General features: G+C 44.1%; 1 protein-coding gene across 3 annotated transcripts; it reads left to right on the top strand.

Moving 5' to 3' along the window:
- Positions 1–5,149: 5,149 nt before the first annotated feature.
- On the top strand, positions 5,150–14,403 carry LOC123425437 (S phase cyclin A-associated protein in the endoplasmic reticulum-like). Of its 3 annotated transcripts, none has more exons than XM_045109140.1 (9): positions 5,163–5,342; positions 5,538–5,683; positions 5,951–7,120; positions 7,507–9,177; positions 9,266–10,420; positions 10,786–10,890; positions 11,183–11,272; positions 13,252–13,362; positions 13,442–14,403. In XM_045109140.1, the coding sequence occupies exons 2-9, from the start codon at positions 5,624–5,626 to the stop codon at positions 13,943–13,945; spliced, it is 4,866 nt and encodes a 1,621-aa protein (XP_044965075.1). In that variant the 5' UTR covers positions 5,163–5,342; positions 5,538–5,623; the 3' UTR covers positions 13,946–14,403. The 3 variants fall into 3 exon arrangements, 2 of the variants coding, with proteins under 2 accessions (XP_044965075.1, XP_044965074.1); XM_045109139.1 differs by having other exon boundaries at positions 5,541–5,683; XR_006621828.1 differs by lacking the exons at positions 13,252–13,362; positions 13,442–14,403 and having other exon boundaries at positions 5,150–5,342; positions 5,541–5,683; positions 10,793–10,890.
- Positions 14,404–16,088: the final 1,685 nt, after the last annotated feature.

Raw genomic sequence — 16,088 nt, forward strand, 5'->3', positions numbered from 1 at the left:
ATTGTCCTTCTTCTTGTCACGAGTGCCTCCCTGGCTTTGACAAAGGTTTTCTTGAGCGGGGGAAGTTGCTTGGTCTTGACCTTCTTGTTCTTCTTAGACTTGGATGCAAACCCAATTCCTTCATTTGCAACTACTTCCTTTTGATTGCTCAAAAGGTCATTGAGATTCTTCTCACCTTGGATGCAAGTCACAAGGCCTTTCTCAAGTTGCTTTTTCAACTTGGCATTATCCTCCACAAGATGCACATGCTCACAACAAGGTTTAGTAGCATTGGCATTATCAATTAACATGAAAGGAGGATACGTGGCTATTTCCTTAGTAAGTTTTACTTGGAGTTCATCATGAAACTCTTTTAGAGAAGCATGAGCACTCCCCAAATCCTTATGAGCCTTGTCAAGTGTGACAAACTCTTCATTGAGTCTATCATGGTTAACCCTAAGTGCAACCTTTTCGGATTGGAGCACACGAGTAAAAAACAAGAGCTTGATTGTGATCTTTTCGTAATTTATCAAGGTCATCGTTGTGTGACTCCTCAAGAGTCGAACGAAGATCTCGCTATTCCTCAAGAGCAATGGAAAGATCCTCTATCTCATCGGCATAGACTCAATGAGATCACTAACCTCATCTACTTGTTCCAAGAGAGCAGAAAAATGCTTCTTGGTCTCACCCTTGATTTTTTCCACGAATTTATCAAATGAATTTTCCTCAACTTTTACCTCTGCCTTTTCATATCCACTATCTATATAAGAAGGGGTAGTGGAAATTGTAGTTTTGATGTTGTAGGTTACCTTGTTGGATGCCTTGGCCATAAGGCACTTGGCAATGCGGTTCTCGTTGGTGGAGTCGAAGAGAAAGACCTTAGTTGGAGAGGATGTTGCAATGGCCACCGTGGACATCACCATTACTTCACCACTTGCATCTTCATCATCATCATCATCATCAGAGAAGTACTCTTCTTGACACACCAACACCTTTTTAGGCACCTTCTTGGGGAATTTGTTCTTGTTGGGGAAGGACTTGGCTTTGTCTTTGCGAATGAGCTTGCCACCATTGTCTTTACTCTTCTCATACGGACAATCCACCACAAAGTGACTCACATTGCCACAATTATAGCAAGTCCTCACACTTTGGTTGCCCTTTGACCAACATGAATTGTTATTGGAGAAGTTGGGCCTTAAGTTTCTCTTGTTCCCTCAAAATTGCCTTGATGCAAGATCCATGTGCTTGTGGTAAGCATATTTGGTGTCTTTGGGAGAACACTCCTCCTCTTCTTCTTCATCTTCTTTCGGAATAGCCTTGGCCTTCAAAGCAAGGTTGGGTGTGGACTTCTTTGATTGTTGGACATGAGATAGAGTATTGTCGATGGTCTTGTTCAAGATGTTCATGGGAATAAACTCATCCAGGACCTCGCTTGAGGACAAAGAGTGAAAGTCCGGCCTTTGACGGATAACAGATGACATGGCCTTGTTGAATGGCATGATGACCTTGAGAAACTTACGCTTAATCCAATTGCCATCTGTAACCATACTCCCATGATCTGGAAGAGCGGCTGCGAGAGTTGTTACTCTCTCGTAAAGCTCACAAGGGTCCTCATCATCAACCATCACAAACTTATCGGCCTCATTAAGAACCACCTCAAAGTTTGACCGTTGAATACTCGAGCTTCCCTTATACATGGAGATAATGTGTTCCCAACAATCCTTTGCACGAGTGAAGGGATGCAAGTGAGCAAGATCTTCAAAAGGGACTGTGAAAGCACATATGCCCCCTTGGTGGTTTTGGTAATTCATGACAACATACATTGTCTCTTGGACTAATACTTTTACCTAGTATATTTTAGATAAAGTCCACAAAAGATGATTGGCTAAGGATTTTGAGGATAAGCCCCAAGGAAGGAAAGGAATAGGATCGGCCAAGCTTCAAGTATCAAGACTCTACATTTTATATTTTGTGAGAAATCACACTTGAGTCCATATGAAGGCCAATACTATTAAAAGGGGATCAGGTGACTATGATGATCTAGTTGCTCAAGTGCTTAGAGTTAGCCACCAAAAATACTCATGAATTCTCCCACAAATATTCTGTCCAAAATCCGAAATATCCAAAATTCGGTGCCACCAACCTTTTCCAGTCGGCACTACCGAGTTTGACCTCACACAGATCCCGTGCCAAACCCTAGGTTCTCGGTGACACCAAGTCTTGTTTCGGTCTGACCGAGAATCAGTGACCAACTCTCTGTCTACCTATTTCAAAGAATTGGAATTTCTGATTTTTAGGAACCGGTGCCACCGAGTGTGGTAACTGTCGTGGCCAGCCAAAATCGAACCCACCGAGATTCATATAGCGGTCTCACAGAAACACCATAAATTGCCACATTTTGCACTAGTCGGTGCAACCGAGCTTTTACTTCAGTTTCACTGAGTTGGGCAATAATGTAGTAACAGTTGGATTTTTTGATATGCATATATATACACCTCCACCACCTCTCATTCTTAGAGTAAGCATTTAGAACATACAAACACTTGCCCCATCAATTTTTCTGAGAGAGAGCCACCTACTCATGTGTTGAGATCAAGATATTCTGTTCCTACCATATGAATCTTGATTTCTCACCTCCCCGAGTTGCTTTCCACCCAATCAATCTCTTCCACCCAAGCCAAATATGTGAGAGAGTGATTAAGTGTTGAGGAGACTATCTTTTGAAGCACAAGAGCAAGGAGTTCATCATAGTACCACATATATTACCTTTTGGAGACTAGAGTCTCCTAGATTGTTTAGGTGTCGCTTAGGAGCCTCCTACCTCGTGTTGTGGAGTTGACCCAATAAGTTTGTTGAAGCAAGGAGATCGCTTACTTCGTGAAGATCTATCCGAGTCAGGCTAGTCCTTCGCGGACGTAAGCCATGGTGGAATAGACAAGGTTGCTTATTCATGGACCCTTCGTGGGTGGAGCCCTTCATGGACTTGCGCAACCGTTACCCTCCGTGGGTTGAAATCTCCATCAACATGGGCGTACGATAGCACCACCTATCAGAACCATGCCAAAAATCCCCGTATCAATCTTTGCGTTTGATCTTCCTAAACTACACTCCTTACTTTGCATGTGCATGTCTTTACTTTTCGTTGCTATTCTCATAGACTTGCATGTGTAGGGTGTGTTTGACTTGCTATAAAATGCTAAAATCTGCCAGACATTAAAATTGAAAAAAAATGCTTGGTTTTAATTTTTCAAGTAGTCTATTCACCCCCCTACAGACATCCCTTTTAGTCATCCCACAATTGGTATACGAGCTTTGGTCTCCATAGCCTTGGTTTAATCACCATTGGAGGAAGATGGGTATGTCTATTTTTGGGAAATCTTAGTTGTAGAGTGCCTATTCTCAATGGGGAGTACTATAGTTAATGGAAAGGTGAAATGCTTGATATATTTGCTGCATTCCATTTGAGAAAGTATGTTGAAAACCCCTATGTGCCTCCCATTGATCCCTTACATTGTTTGTCTGCCCGAATTTGTGTTTGCGTCGGTCGGGCGCCCAATGCACGGTCGCATCTCGTCCGCATAGTTTTTTTCATCATTTATTATTATTTTCATCAATGATTTTTGTGATACATTGAAATATATTCACCAAATCTTAGCTAGAATAACAAGATCAAAGAAAATAAGAACCACAAGAAGACATTTTAAATATATCCAACTTCCATAACTGCTCTCGTAAGTTGGATCAGTGCCTTCTTGATGCAATCATTGTTGATCTGCGGAGTCTTGATCTTGAATGCTTCTTTATTCTTCGAGTCTAAAGAAGTAGACTTTGCTTCCTCACATCTAGTCTCATCTCTAGCCTCTACTCTAGCAAGAAGTGCACGAACATCTATGGAATTGCGTCCTATCAGTACATCGATGCATTCTTCTTCTCAAAAACAAAAGTTGCATCCATCCTACACAATAAATATTTGAGTGTAAGCAAAACAAGCCGAATCCGAAATCACAACCGAAGCTAAACTAGCACATATCCCATCAATTTTGCACTTGACAAACACCCGTCCGGGGTGTTCTGACATTGTAGACACGCGACACACGACCTTCAGTGGACAATCATCGCACTTTATGAACGACATCGGTGCACCGACGAGCATTTGGGCCACCACCGAGCTCGGACGACGCCCGTTGGTGTATTTGTTGGCGAACCGGAGACGAGATAGATCCGAGTGGCTAGAGGCGGTGTGAGTACCTACATGCGGCCTGGGGTGTTGCCGGGGCTGTGCGAATCGGTACCCGGTCAGTCCATGGCATGATGCGACCTCTAGTGGCCTGCCTTGCTCAAATCCGACGAGATCCGCTCCAAATCCGGCCATCGGTTGCGTTGAGGCGGACAGGAGGGGGGAGGTTGGACAACTCGTGGTGGGGAGGAAATGTGGTTGACACGCGATCGTGCTTGACAGCTACATGACCGAGATAAATGACGGCTGATGCAAGGAGGGACGAGAGGGGAGTGGGCGGGGTGTGTGACCGGAGTTTGGGGGGGGGAATAAAAAAAGGGACGAGTGTGTCCTCGACGGACGGGCCACGAGAGGATAAGGGCACGCGTCGCGCCCGCCCGCGCATGTCCGCTTGACCGCAAAACCAGCCCAAAATTAAGGCGGGAATGGGTCGAAAGCGGATCGAAAACGGACATTCATCTACCCACCTGGTCAATTGGCCTCGACAAATTGGGTCGGGTTAGCGACCCAGCGGGCCGACCCGGCCCATTCCCATCTTGACCGACGGGGGGATAGAGGAGGACAAGGGCACGAGTCGCGCCCGTCCGTGCATGCCCGCGTGGCCGCAAAAGCGATCCAAAATTGGACCAGAAATGGGTCGAAAGCGGACCGAAAACGGATATTCATCCGTTTGCTTTCGTGCATTGGGCTGTGGTTTGTGTCTGTTTACCCTAAACGGACGCGAGCGGACCATGTGGGTCGTGGGTTAGAGTTGCCTAGAGCACTTGAGTTTATAGTGGCAAAACCGAGGAAACTTGGAAACTAGGGGCTCAAACGTAAATATCCTCTTACTAATGTACTGGGCATCACACCAACTCACCAAATGCCATCCTGTCCGTTGTTTTCCATCCTGCGGCTGTATCTTCTCCGCTGCAGCAGGAGTAGTACAGTACTCTCTCTGACCCGGAGCACCAGAAGGCACGTCACCTAGGCGGCTCTAATAAAGTGTCTCAGTGCCCTAGAGGTGCCGCCGTGCCGTAGCGTCGCCGCCGACGCCTGCCCCCCGCCGCCATTGCCGTTCCCGTTCCACCTCATCTCGCCCCTGCCGTGCCGACCCCGTCCTCAATCTCCGTCGTTGTTCGCCGAGGTAGGAGCATTTTGCCATCTGGTGAATAGTTAAACCCCACTGACCTCCAGAATTTCTGGGTGTGTCGGTGCGGTGCACACCATCTAGATCCGCCCCCGAAAGACCCATATCCCCTTTCCCGTCATAGATGCTCCAGTCGCGGCTGCCGGTTTGATTCGATTGGTCTGATATCAGCTTCTTTTCCCCCAAATTAAGCAGGAATGCCGCAAAGGATTTGCCGTGGAATCTATGTCTGAAGGGCAGGAATGCCGTAAGGATCCACTGAGGATTGGTTCACCGCTATGGAGAATGATCATGGAGATGGGGATGATCTGGGATCAGGGTGGTTTGAAGTGAAAAAGGTAAGTGGTTCCTGTACTTGACCAGCTCTGCTCGGGTTTAATTCCATAAAATGATTGAAATTGTACACCATATCTTCTAAATATCACCATATTGATTAAGGCCTGAGTGGGCTATGTGGCAAGTTTGATTCATCTAAGATGCTTCAAGGCTGTCAAGATGGCACCACAATAGATTTTTGTTGTGTGTGTGTGTTTATCTCCTATTATGTTTTCACTCTTAGTGCTGGTGCTGTGATGCTGTTAACTCGCTATAATTTCTTTTAACAGAAACATCGATCCAGCTCGAAATTCACATTGCAGAGGTCTCCAGGAGGTTCCATCAATAAAACTCCAAACTCTTCATCACGGTCTCAGGCCAACTACAGTAGTGGCAGTTCAAGGTGGTATGGCAAGCTACAGCACCCACATCAAAGCACAAATGATAATCTTGCCGTTGATGAACTGAATAGTACAGAAACAACTAAAGTTCATCATGAGGAATGTGTTGATGTAGGCGCTTGTAACCTGAAGAATGGATTCAGTGTTTCAGCTTTAGAGCATGTAGTGCAAAAATGTGAAGAGCTGCAGTTGGCTGAAGATACAAATGATACTCCGAAAACTGGCATGGTTGATCTCACAGATCATTCGGTGCCTCATGAATCCCCCAACTGTTCAAGTGATCTTGCAAAACCTGTAGAACATATTGATTATGTCAAAGGTTCTCCAAAGACAGAGCTCGTAGGCGTTTTGCCCAACTCTTCTGTCAAGTTTGGAAATTTTGATGAAGTCCCAGGTCTAGCATTACCCTCAGATGCCTTCAGAGATAATAACTCTTCTACAAAGTACATGGATGATGAAGATGCTACACAGTTCAGAAATGAATTAAAAGATGAAACTAAACTTGAAGATGAGATGAATTCTATAAGAAATTCTGATACATCTCTGATTCATGCAGTGGAGGCACCCACTGAATGTAAAAGAAATCCATTGGATATATGTGAAATACAAGATAGTCTTGTAGTTGTTAGTGGTTCAACTACCTTAGCTGACTCTGTCTCCCTGTCCTCAAATAATGATCTTGAACTTCCAGTTACATCTTCCTCGGTTGCATCCATAGAAAGCCAATCATTACTTTGTAACCACACAACGGTTTCTGTAGATCTTGGTGGTGAAACTGCTGAGAGCAAAGAAAGATTCAGGCAGAGGCTTTGGTGTTTTCTTTTTGAGAATCTGAATAGAGCTGTGGATGAACTGTACCTCCTCTGTGAATTAGAATGTGACATGGAGCAAATTAATGAATCCATACTTGTTCTTGACGAAGCTATATCTGATTTTCAAGAACTAAAGTCCAGGGCAGAACATTTTGATAACACGAAGAAGTCTCCTAGCTTACCAAAGGAAGGGATGCCAATGGCTGTGAAAGCCGATCATCGAAGACCTCATGCATTGTCTTGGGAGGTCTGTGTTCTCACCATTCCACAAAGATTACCTTCATGTGGTTCATTTTCATATTACACCTGTTCATTTTGTCTGCGGAACTTAGAAATATGCGTATATGGTTGTTTCTTACCATTCTTATCTCTTTATGATAGTTTTTTAGCACTCTGATGAATTGGGTACTTCTCCTAGAACGCAGGTCTACTATGTTGAATGCTAAAAGTTCTTGTTGGTCATGTTAAGCGTGGTATATGTTTATCCTTAAAAAATGTGGTATATGATGTCTTGGTGAATGTGGACCGTGTGTTCTGTAGATTTCTTGTATATATTTTGCTGTTGGAATAATATGAACAGTTGTGAAGGCTGAAGAGGCTGAAGAGACATTTTCTGAAATATCATGTATGCAGGTCAGACGGATGACAAGTTCACCACACAGGCAAGAGATATTGTCTTCATCTCTAGAGGCCTTCCAGAGGATTCAGTTCGAACTGGCACGCAAGCAGGCTGGTATAACTGGAGAGAGCTTTGCATCTAGCTCTTCTGGGGAAGTTTCAGGTATTTCAGCAAAGCTGACTACAGCATCAGCAACAGTTGGGAATATCAGTTTGAAAGTGGAGAGTCAGGTGAAACTTTCTGATGATAATGAGAAAGAAGTTACTGAAGAGAGACAAAGTAAGGAGGCATTTAAGTCAGGTAGATCATTCCCACAAAGGAGTAGAAGAGGGGCACTAGAACCAATATCTGAGATAGCTAAACACACTTCTAAGGATAGGGTAATGACAGAGAACAAAAAGTCAACAGATATTGTGAAAAGGAGCACGACCCATCTTGAAAAGGAGAAGCAAAATACAGCACAGTGGAAATCAATGGATGCCTGGAAGGAAAAAAGAAACTGGGAAGATATACTAAAATCTCCTGTTCGGAGTTCCCGTGCCTCTCATTCTCCTGGTGTTGGCAGAAAAGTAACAGAACGTGGACGTGTTCTACATGACAAGTTAATGTCTCCCGAAAAGAAGAAAAGAAGTGCTTTCGATACGAAAAGAGAAGCAGAAGAAAAGCATGCACGAGCTTTGCGGATCAGGAGTCAACTAGAAAGTGAGAGAGTTCAGAGATTACAACGTACCACTGAAAAGTTAAGTCGTGTAAATGAATTGCAGGCTGTGCGCAGCTCAAAACTGCGAGAAGTAATGAATGCACGCCATCAACGTGGTGAATCTCGTCATGAAGCGTATTTAGCCCAGGTTGCGAAAAGAGCTGGTGATGAGAGCACTAAGGTCAGTGAGGTTCGCTTTATTACATCACTGAATGATGAAACTAAGAAATTCTTGCTGAGGCAGAAACTTCATGATTCTGAGATGCGGAGAGCTGAAAAGCTACAGGTGATCAAAACAAAGCAGAAGGAGGACACTGCAAGGGAAGAGGCTGTGTTGGAACGAAGAAAGTTCCTTGAAGCTGAGAAAATGCAGCGCCTTGCTGAAATACAGCGTAAGAAAGAAGAAGCTATAGTCAGAAGAGAAGAAGAGCGCAAAGCATCTAGTGCTGCACGAGAAGCGAAGAGCGCAGAGCAACAACGAAGAAAAGAGATAAGAGCTAAAGTGCAACAAGAGGAAGCTGAACTTTTAGCACAAAAACTAGCTGAAAAGCTCCGTGAAAGTGAGCAGCGCCGGAAGTTTTACCTTGAACAAATACGTGAGAGAGCTTCAATGGATTTTAGGGATCAGTCTTCACCTTTTCAGCGCCGCTTCCCAAGTAAAGATAGCCTAAACCGTTCTACGTCAGCTAATAGTGGCGAAGATTCACAGATAGTAGGCAATGCCAGCACTGCAGAGTCTATGGTTAAAACATCCAATGCCACACAGATGAAACGAAAGATTAAGAAGATTCGTCAGAGATTAATGGCTCTCAAGCATGAATTTGTTGAACCAACCATAGGTGAAAACACAGGAATTGCACATAGGGCTGCTCTAGGAGCTGCCAAAGGTAAGTTAAGTAGATGGCTTCAGGACCTGCAAAGACATCGTCAAGCTAGAAAAGAAGGTGCAGCGAGTATTGGTTTGATTGTTGGAGACATGACGAAGGTACTTCTTATTGATTACATTACATATTGTGCCATACTATGATAGCAACGATGGTTACTGATAGCCCTTTCTGTTTATTTTTTAACAGTTCTTAGAAGGAAAGGATCTCGAGCTGCATGCTACTAGACAAGTTGGTTTGCTTGATTTCATTGCGTCTGCTTTACTGGCCTCACACACTTCAAGACCAGTAGCTTGTGAAGTCACTGTTTACCTTTTGCGCCTGCTTAGAGTGTTACTCTCACTCCCAGCTAATCGAACTTATTTTCTAGTACAAAATCTTTTACCTCCGATTATTCCCATGCTATCTGCATCACTAGAGAATTACATTAAGGTGGCAGCATCAAACTCTGGAAGTTTGAATCTTCCGTTAAGTAAAACTACAGAGAACATGGAGACAGTTGGTGAAGTTTTAGATGGTTTTTTATGGACTGTAACCGTCATTGTTGGTCACTTATATGTTGACGACGAACAACTCAAAATGCAGGAGGGTCTGATAGAACTGATTGTAGCTTATCAAACAATTCACCGTCTGCGAGATCTTTTTGCCCTTTATGATAGGCCCCAGGTGGAAGGGTCCCCACTCCCATCATCCATACTATTTGGTCTCAACCTTCTGACTGTCTTAACATCCAAACCAGGGAACTTTTCTGCCATTGATTGGGAGTCCTGCAAATGCAGAACTCTAGCTGGTAACCTAGCTCATGAATGTGAGTATCTTAATTCACTAGACATACGAGTTGGCAACCAACTGATGGCACCGGATGAGTCTGGAGATGCCAAATTACCATCTAACACTTGTGATATTTCGAAATGTGGTGACTGTGGGTTTAGTGAAGTGGTTGAAGAAAACAAGCCCGCCAAACAACACGAAGGTTCTGCTCTAGGAGATATAAGATCATTGGATGAAACTAGAAAAGGCCTGTTAGACCTCTCTGCTGTCCAGAATAACTCAGGGTCTGTGTCAGAAATACAATCGTCAAATTTGGGAGATACAATAGATCAACATTTCGAAGTTTCCACTCAGAGAAATGAAAATAGTACCGTGGATGGTCACCTTGAAGGAAGAAAGATGAATAATATATGTACAGAAATAAATGGTAGTCCTGGAAAAGGCAATGAAATAAACTTAAAACAACCTGCAGTGCTTGTACTTTCTGCCATGGCCGAGACAGGCCTGGTTAGTCTGCCTTCACTGTTGACAGCTGTGTTGCTGCAGGCAAACAACAGATCGTCATCTGACCAGGTTTGTGTTTCTGCTTGTTTTAAGGTGCAATGCTTTACTGAGAAAAGTTATTTTATCTTCAAACTCAATTGTGGTGTAGGCCTTAAGAGTCGCTTTACAAGATTGCACTGGGATGTTTGTAGAACTCATGCATTTTGATATATAGCACTAAATTTCTCAGCTTCAAAGTAGTGCCCATTTTTGTTTCATGAACAAAAAGGGCATTGCCCATACATTTTTTTCACGGGCATACTATTGTTCTTAAAGAGTTTAGTAACATGTAAGGAGAAAAAAATGACCTTCTGACATCATATAGATATAATTTTGTTGGTCATTTATTTATTGTAGCTTTCTTCTTGCTAGAAAATGATAGCTAAATTTTTCAGGCTTCAGCAATTCTTCCATCAAATTTTGAAGAAGTAGCCACTGGTGTATTGAAAGTTTTGAACAATGTGGCATGCTTGGATATCACTCTTCTGCAGTGTATGCTGGTAAGCAGTTGTATCCAAGGCTGGGCATTATTGGTATTGGCTTCTTGTTTTTTGGTTTTCATGCATCGTTTGACGCTGAATAGATGAATTTCTGAACTGTCTAGGAAGACACACAACAAAGAATCTTAAACTATTTAGAGTGCCAGCAGACAACTAGTCATTCTTAAAGATCTCATGCAAAATTTGCTGTTGGCAAACTGTCAACATTTTAATATGGGAGTCCTGAAGATTTTAATAATCTGTTTTTCCACCTATGGTAGTTTGTATGCTTACTGGTTATGAACTTTTTCAGGCTAGATCAGATCTGAAGATGGAATTCTTTCATTTGATCAGTTTTCTTCTGAACCATTGCATGAATAAATGGGGAGTACCAAATGATCAGGTAATTTGTAGGCTATTGCATTTACACGCAAATTTTCTATGTATTCTCAGCAGTTTGCGTGATATATTTATGGTTCTTTTTCTCGGATGTCCGTCCCTAGAGGGCCATATCTATGGTGCTTTTGAAGTAGCGCTTTGTGTTGAAGTAGATTGTTTCACTCATTGTAGTACTTGCTTTCAGGTTTCATGTTTTTTCAATTTGTAGATCATTTCTAATTTCTTCATTGGGCGATGGTAGCAAGTAATGCATCTGGAGTTCATTATTACTTATCTTGTACTGATTAGGCTGTGATCGGCTGATTGCTTTGGCACTTGAATAATAAAGTTGAGACCGCTATTCCTAATGGGTAGAAAAATAAAGTAGATTCTATATTTGTGCACTCTTTTTATTTCTAACAACAAAGCCTTCAATCCCAAACAAGCTGGGGTAGGCTAGAGCTGAAACCCATAAGATCTCGAAACCAACTGATGGTTCTGGCACATGGATAGTTACCTTCCACACACCCCGTCTATGGATAGTTCTTTGGTGATATGCCAGTCCTTCAGATCTCTTTTAACGGACTCCTCCCGTGCCAAGTTTGGTCTACCCAGATCCCTCTTGACATTTTTAGCACGCTTTAACCGTCCGCTATGTACTGGAGCTTCTGGAGGCCTGTGTTGTATATGCCCAAACCATCTCAGATGATGTTGGACAAGTTTCTCTTGAGTCGGTGCTACATCAACTCTATCACGTGTACTATCATTTCGGACCTGATCCTTTCTTGTGTGGCCACACATCCATCTCAACATGTGCATCTCCACCACACACAACTGGTGAACATGTCACCTTTTAGTCGGTTAACACTCAACGCCATACAACATTGCGGGTCGGATCGCCATCCTATAGAACCCGCCTTTTAGCTTTTATTTTAGCTTTTATGGCATTCTCTTGTCACATAGAACGTCAGAAGCTTGGCGCCACTTCATCAATCCGACTTTGATTCGATGGCTCATATCTTCATTGATATCACCATCCTTCTGCAACATTGACCCCAAATATCGAAAAGTGTCCTTCTGAGGTACCACATGTCCATGAAGGCTAACCTCTTGGTGCTTAGTAGTATTGAAACCGCACCTCATGTACTCAGTTTTAGTTCTACTAAGCCTAAAACCTTTCGATTCCAGAGTTTGTCTCCATAGCTCTAACTTTCTATTAGCCCTCGTCCGACTATCATCAACTAGCGCCACACCATCCGCAAAGAGTATAAATTATGTGATATCTCATATCTCCTTGTACTTGCCCACTTCACACCACACTTGGGTTCCGATATGGCGCGTCGCTAAGGGCCAGTTCTTTTCATAGCTTCTAGAATAAGCTGAAATAAGCTGCCCCGTACCCAGCTTATTCTAGAAGCCCAATCAAATATATTCTTTTAGAAGCCTACTAAGTAAGTCTTGATTGCTAGGCTTCTAGAAAAATATTTTTAGTTGGGCTTCTAGAATAAGCTGGGTAGGGGGCAGCTTATTCTAGAAGCCCAAAAAAGCTACCAAAAGAACTGGCCCTAAGAGGGTTACGCCCCAATGATGTTCTTCTGACTTCTGAGTTTCATCTGAGTTTTGACATTGGCTCGCCAAGCCTATCACAACCCTCCTTTACCCGGAGTTTCATCTGAGTTTTGACATTGCTTCGGGTTTGGGGGCTTGACTGGCTATGTTGAGACCACATAGCTGGAGTTGATGCTGTCATTTCTAACCATTCTACAAAAACCGATATGGGCATGAAGCGAATTTCTGGCACTGACAGTGATAGTTCTATTCGATGGTCAGCCATGATAATTTATAATTATTATTTTGAAAGGAACATTCACGTGTTACAATCGCTCCTTTTCCCCTCTCTTTTGGTTACCTGGTGCAAGGGTCCAGTACTAAAGTTATACCACAGTGCAAAGAGAAAATTCTTAGGCAACCATTTTTGGATAATAAGTGTGCTCCTTTTTTCAGGTTGGTTTACTGCTTCTAGAATCGATACTGCTTCTCGGCTACTTCTCTTTGTTCCATCCCGGGAATCAAGCAGTTCTTCGATGGGGTAAGAGCCCCACAATACTTCATAAGGTAAACAGTTATTTTATGTAGCTATGTTTTTCTTAATTTCTGGAGATTGTTGGCAGTTTCTGACTGAGTTGAGAAACAGGTGTGCGACCTGCCTTTTGTTTTCTTCAGCGACCCAGAGTTGATGCCCATCTTAACTACTGCCCTCATTGCCGTCTGCTACGGCTGTGATCAGAATAGAAGTGTGGTACTTCAAGAAATAAGCTCAGATATGATCGTTACTTTGCTTAGGTCCTGCAGAGCGTCATTACTGGCCACTTTAGATTCCGTCGCTGTGGATGGTTCTGGAGCCAATAATTCCGGTGACAGCAGTCATATCTCGCCGGACATCAGAAACTCACTGTCTGACATGTCGATACGGTCAAGCCGCAAAGGCGTGCGGCCAGTGTTAGGAAAAGGCGTTTCAGGGGCCATCAGGTTAAATAGAAACAAGAATCAAAAGGATGGCAGAGGAGTACGAGCTGGTGATGATGGGGGGCCCATCAAGCAAAGGGCCGGGGAAGCTTCATCTGCTTTTATGTTGCATAGGAAAATCCCGGCTTTCTTCTTTGAGAAAGCAGAGGAGTTCTTCTGCAGCGGTGCATAGTGAAAACGCTGAATAGCACAAGCTGACAAGACCTTTACCAGAGGCTACAGAATCCGGGTTTTTGCACAAGCTGACCAGACCTTTTGAAGAAGCTACCGAATTCGGGCTTTTTTGCACAAGCTGACTGGACCTTCACAAGAAGCTGCCTGCCGAGTTCGGGTTTTTGAGGTGATGGTGCGGCTGACTAGTGTACCATGAGGGAGGCAGTGACATGTCGGCATGCTGGTTCCAGGTTACCCTGCCTGTTATTTTTTGACTGAATCCCAGGGGTTAAAGATGTCATTGTAGAGAATAAGTTTGCGATGCGGCGTTATTCATGCCTCAAATTAGCCAGTTCCTTGTCCAAAAGAACTGTATAGAAACAAGCTGTGAATTGTAATGTCAAACTCTGGCACCAACACATGCACACAGGGAAGAAATACATCATATATACTATTTTGGGTGAGCTTCAGTTCAAAGTATGGTACAAATCAGACAAAGCTGTTATCCTTTTTTGAACATTATTTAGGGATGCGTATGTTGATAATCAATAAGTTTCTACTCCCTCCGTTTCTAAATATAAGATCTTTTAGAGATTTCACTATGGACTACATATGGAGCAAAATGAATGAATCTACACTCTAAGGTGTATGTAGTTTATAATAAAATCTTAATGAATGAATCTACACTCTAAGGTGTATGTAGTTTATAATAAAATCTTTCAAAACGGAGGGAGTATTACAAAACAACCAAGGTTCTGTCTTAGGAGGAACTACAACAAAATGTATTGATTTCATGCGATGTACTACTAGCCATCAAGCCTTGGTGTTACCTTATGGCCTTTCCTAAGGTGCTACCTCATCATTCTCAGGTGCCTCCTTTTTTGCTCCTTTTCATTTTGTGACGGCTATTTGTGTGATCTTACAATGAGACCTGTGCAATTTTTTTTTCCTTTCTTACATGTTATTATACTTGACTAAGACTGGTTAAGTTCCATAAGTTTCTATTACAAAACAAGCCAGACTCTTATCTTAGGAGGAACTACAACAAAATGCATCGATTTCCATGTCACTACCCATCAAGGCTTGTGGTCGCCTTAATCTTATGTACACTAGCCATCACTAATCTTATTCATGAACTTGAAAACTTTTTCAAAGAAATGCAATAAAATAAAATAAAATAAATCCTGCGCTCAGCATGTACAGCGGGCTGCTCCGGCGTCCGCGCGCGCGCTCAGGCTACGGCAGCCGTCCCCACTCATCTCCTCTGCTTCATACCCCCCACGGCAAGTGCCGCCCGGCGACCGGCGGCGGGGCACCTATGGCGACAATATATTACGACAGCTCCCCCATCCCACAAGGCGTGTAGGGAAAAGATGCATTTACACCTGCAGCATGGCCAGCAATATCACCGTAGTGCCTCGACTGCTTCAAATCATTCTTCTTCGTCGTCGTCTGAGGCGCCGCCGTTGTTAACATCATCCAGGACCCAACGCTCACCAGTTTCCTCTCGACGATACATCATCTTACGCGCCAGCGCTTGCCCGAGGTCGACGCGATGCTTGAGCACCCACTCGCATCGCCCGCACGACTCGTCAAGCCCCCAAACCCGAAGCAACCTGAATGCGTCGTCCTGTACCAGCGCGCAACGGACCTCGTTCGCCGACTTGCCCAGGTAAAGCGCCGGATACTCGGACGCCTCCATGGCCATGCCCGGCGGAGGGCGGATCACCCGGTATTTATGGCCCGCCATCGATATCCTGCAGCAGAAATCGTTTTGGATGTGCACGTACGTACAGCGCCCCGCGCAGGTAGACGCCGTAGCGCTTCAGGCCTAGCCTGTCCTCCTCCAGGAGGTCGGCGATGGTTCCCGCGGCGTTTCCTTGCCGGACGAACGACCTCTCCTCCCACCGTTTCGTCTCCGACGAGTAGACGGGCAGGACGAACGGCGACGGTGGCCACTCCGATTCCCTGGACATGCGGCCCAGCCTGTCCTCCCATGGGACGAGAGGGATCGAGACCACCTCGTAGTGAGGAGAGACGCTGGGATCAAACACCAGAAACTCTCCTCCCAATCATTAGAAATCCTCCATCCCGACGCGCGAGGGCCGCGGCGGCAGCCGCACGCACCGCCGCGTCGCGAGGTTGACCACCATTTTCGGAGA

Source organism: Hordeum vulgare, chromosome 2H (genome assembly GCF_904849725.1).
Source record: "Hordeum vulgare subsp. vulgare chromosome 2H, MorexV3_pseudomolecules_assembly, whole genome shotgun sequence".
NCBI classification, from domain to species: Eukaryota; Viridiplantae; Streptophyta; class Magnoliopsida; order Poales; family Poaceae; genus Hordeum; species Hordeum vulgare.

Coding starts and splice junctions, on each gene's coding strand:
- LOC123425437 (XM_045109140.1), top strand. CDS start 5,624: ATGGAGAATGATCATGGAGATGGGGATGATCTGGGATCAGGGTGGTTT. Junction 5,684..5,950: donor GGTGGTTTGAAGTGAAAAAG/GTAAGTGGTTCC, acceptor TTCTTTTAACAG/AAACATCGATCCAGCTCGAA. Junction 10,421..10,785: donor ACAGATCGTCATCTGACCAG/GTTTGTGTTTCT, acceptor TAAATTTTTCAG/GCTTCAGCAATTCTTCCATC.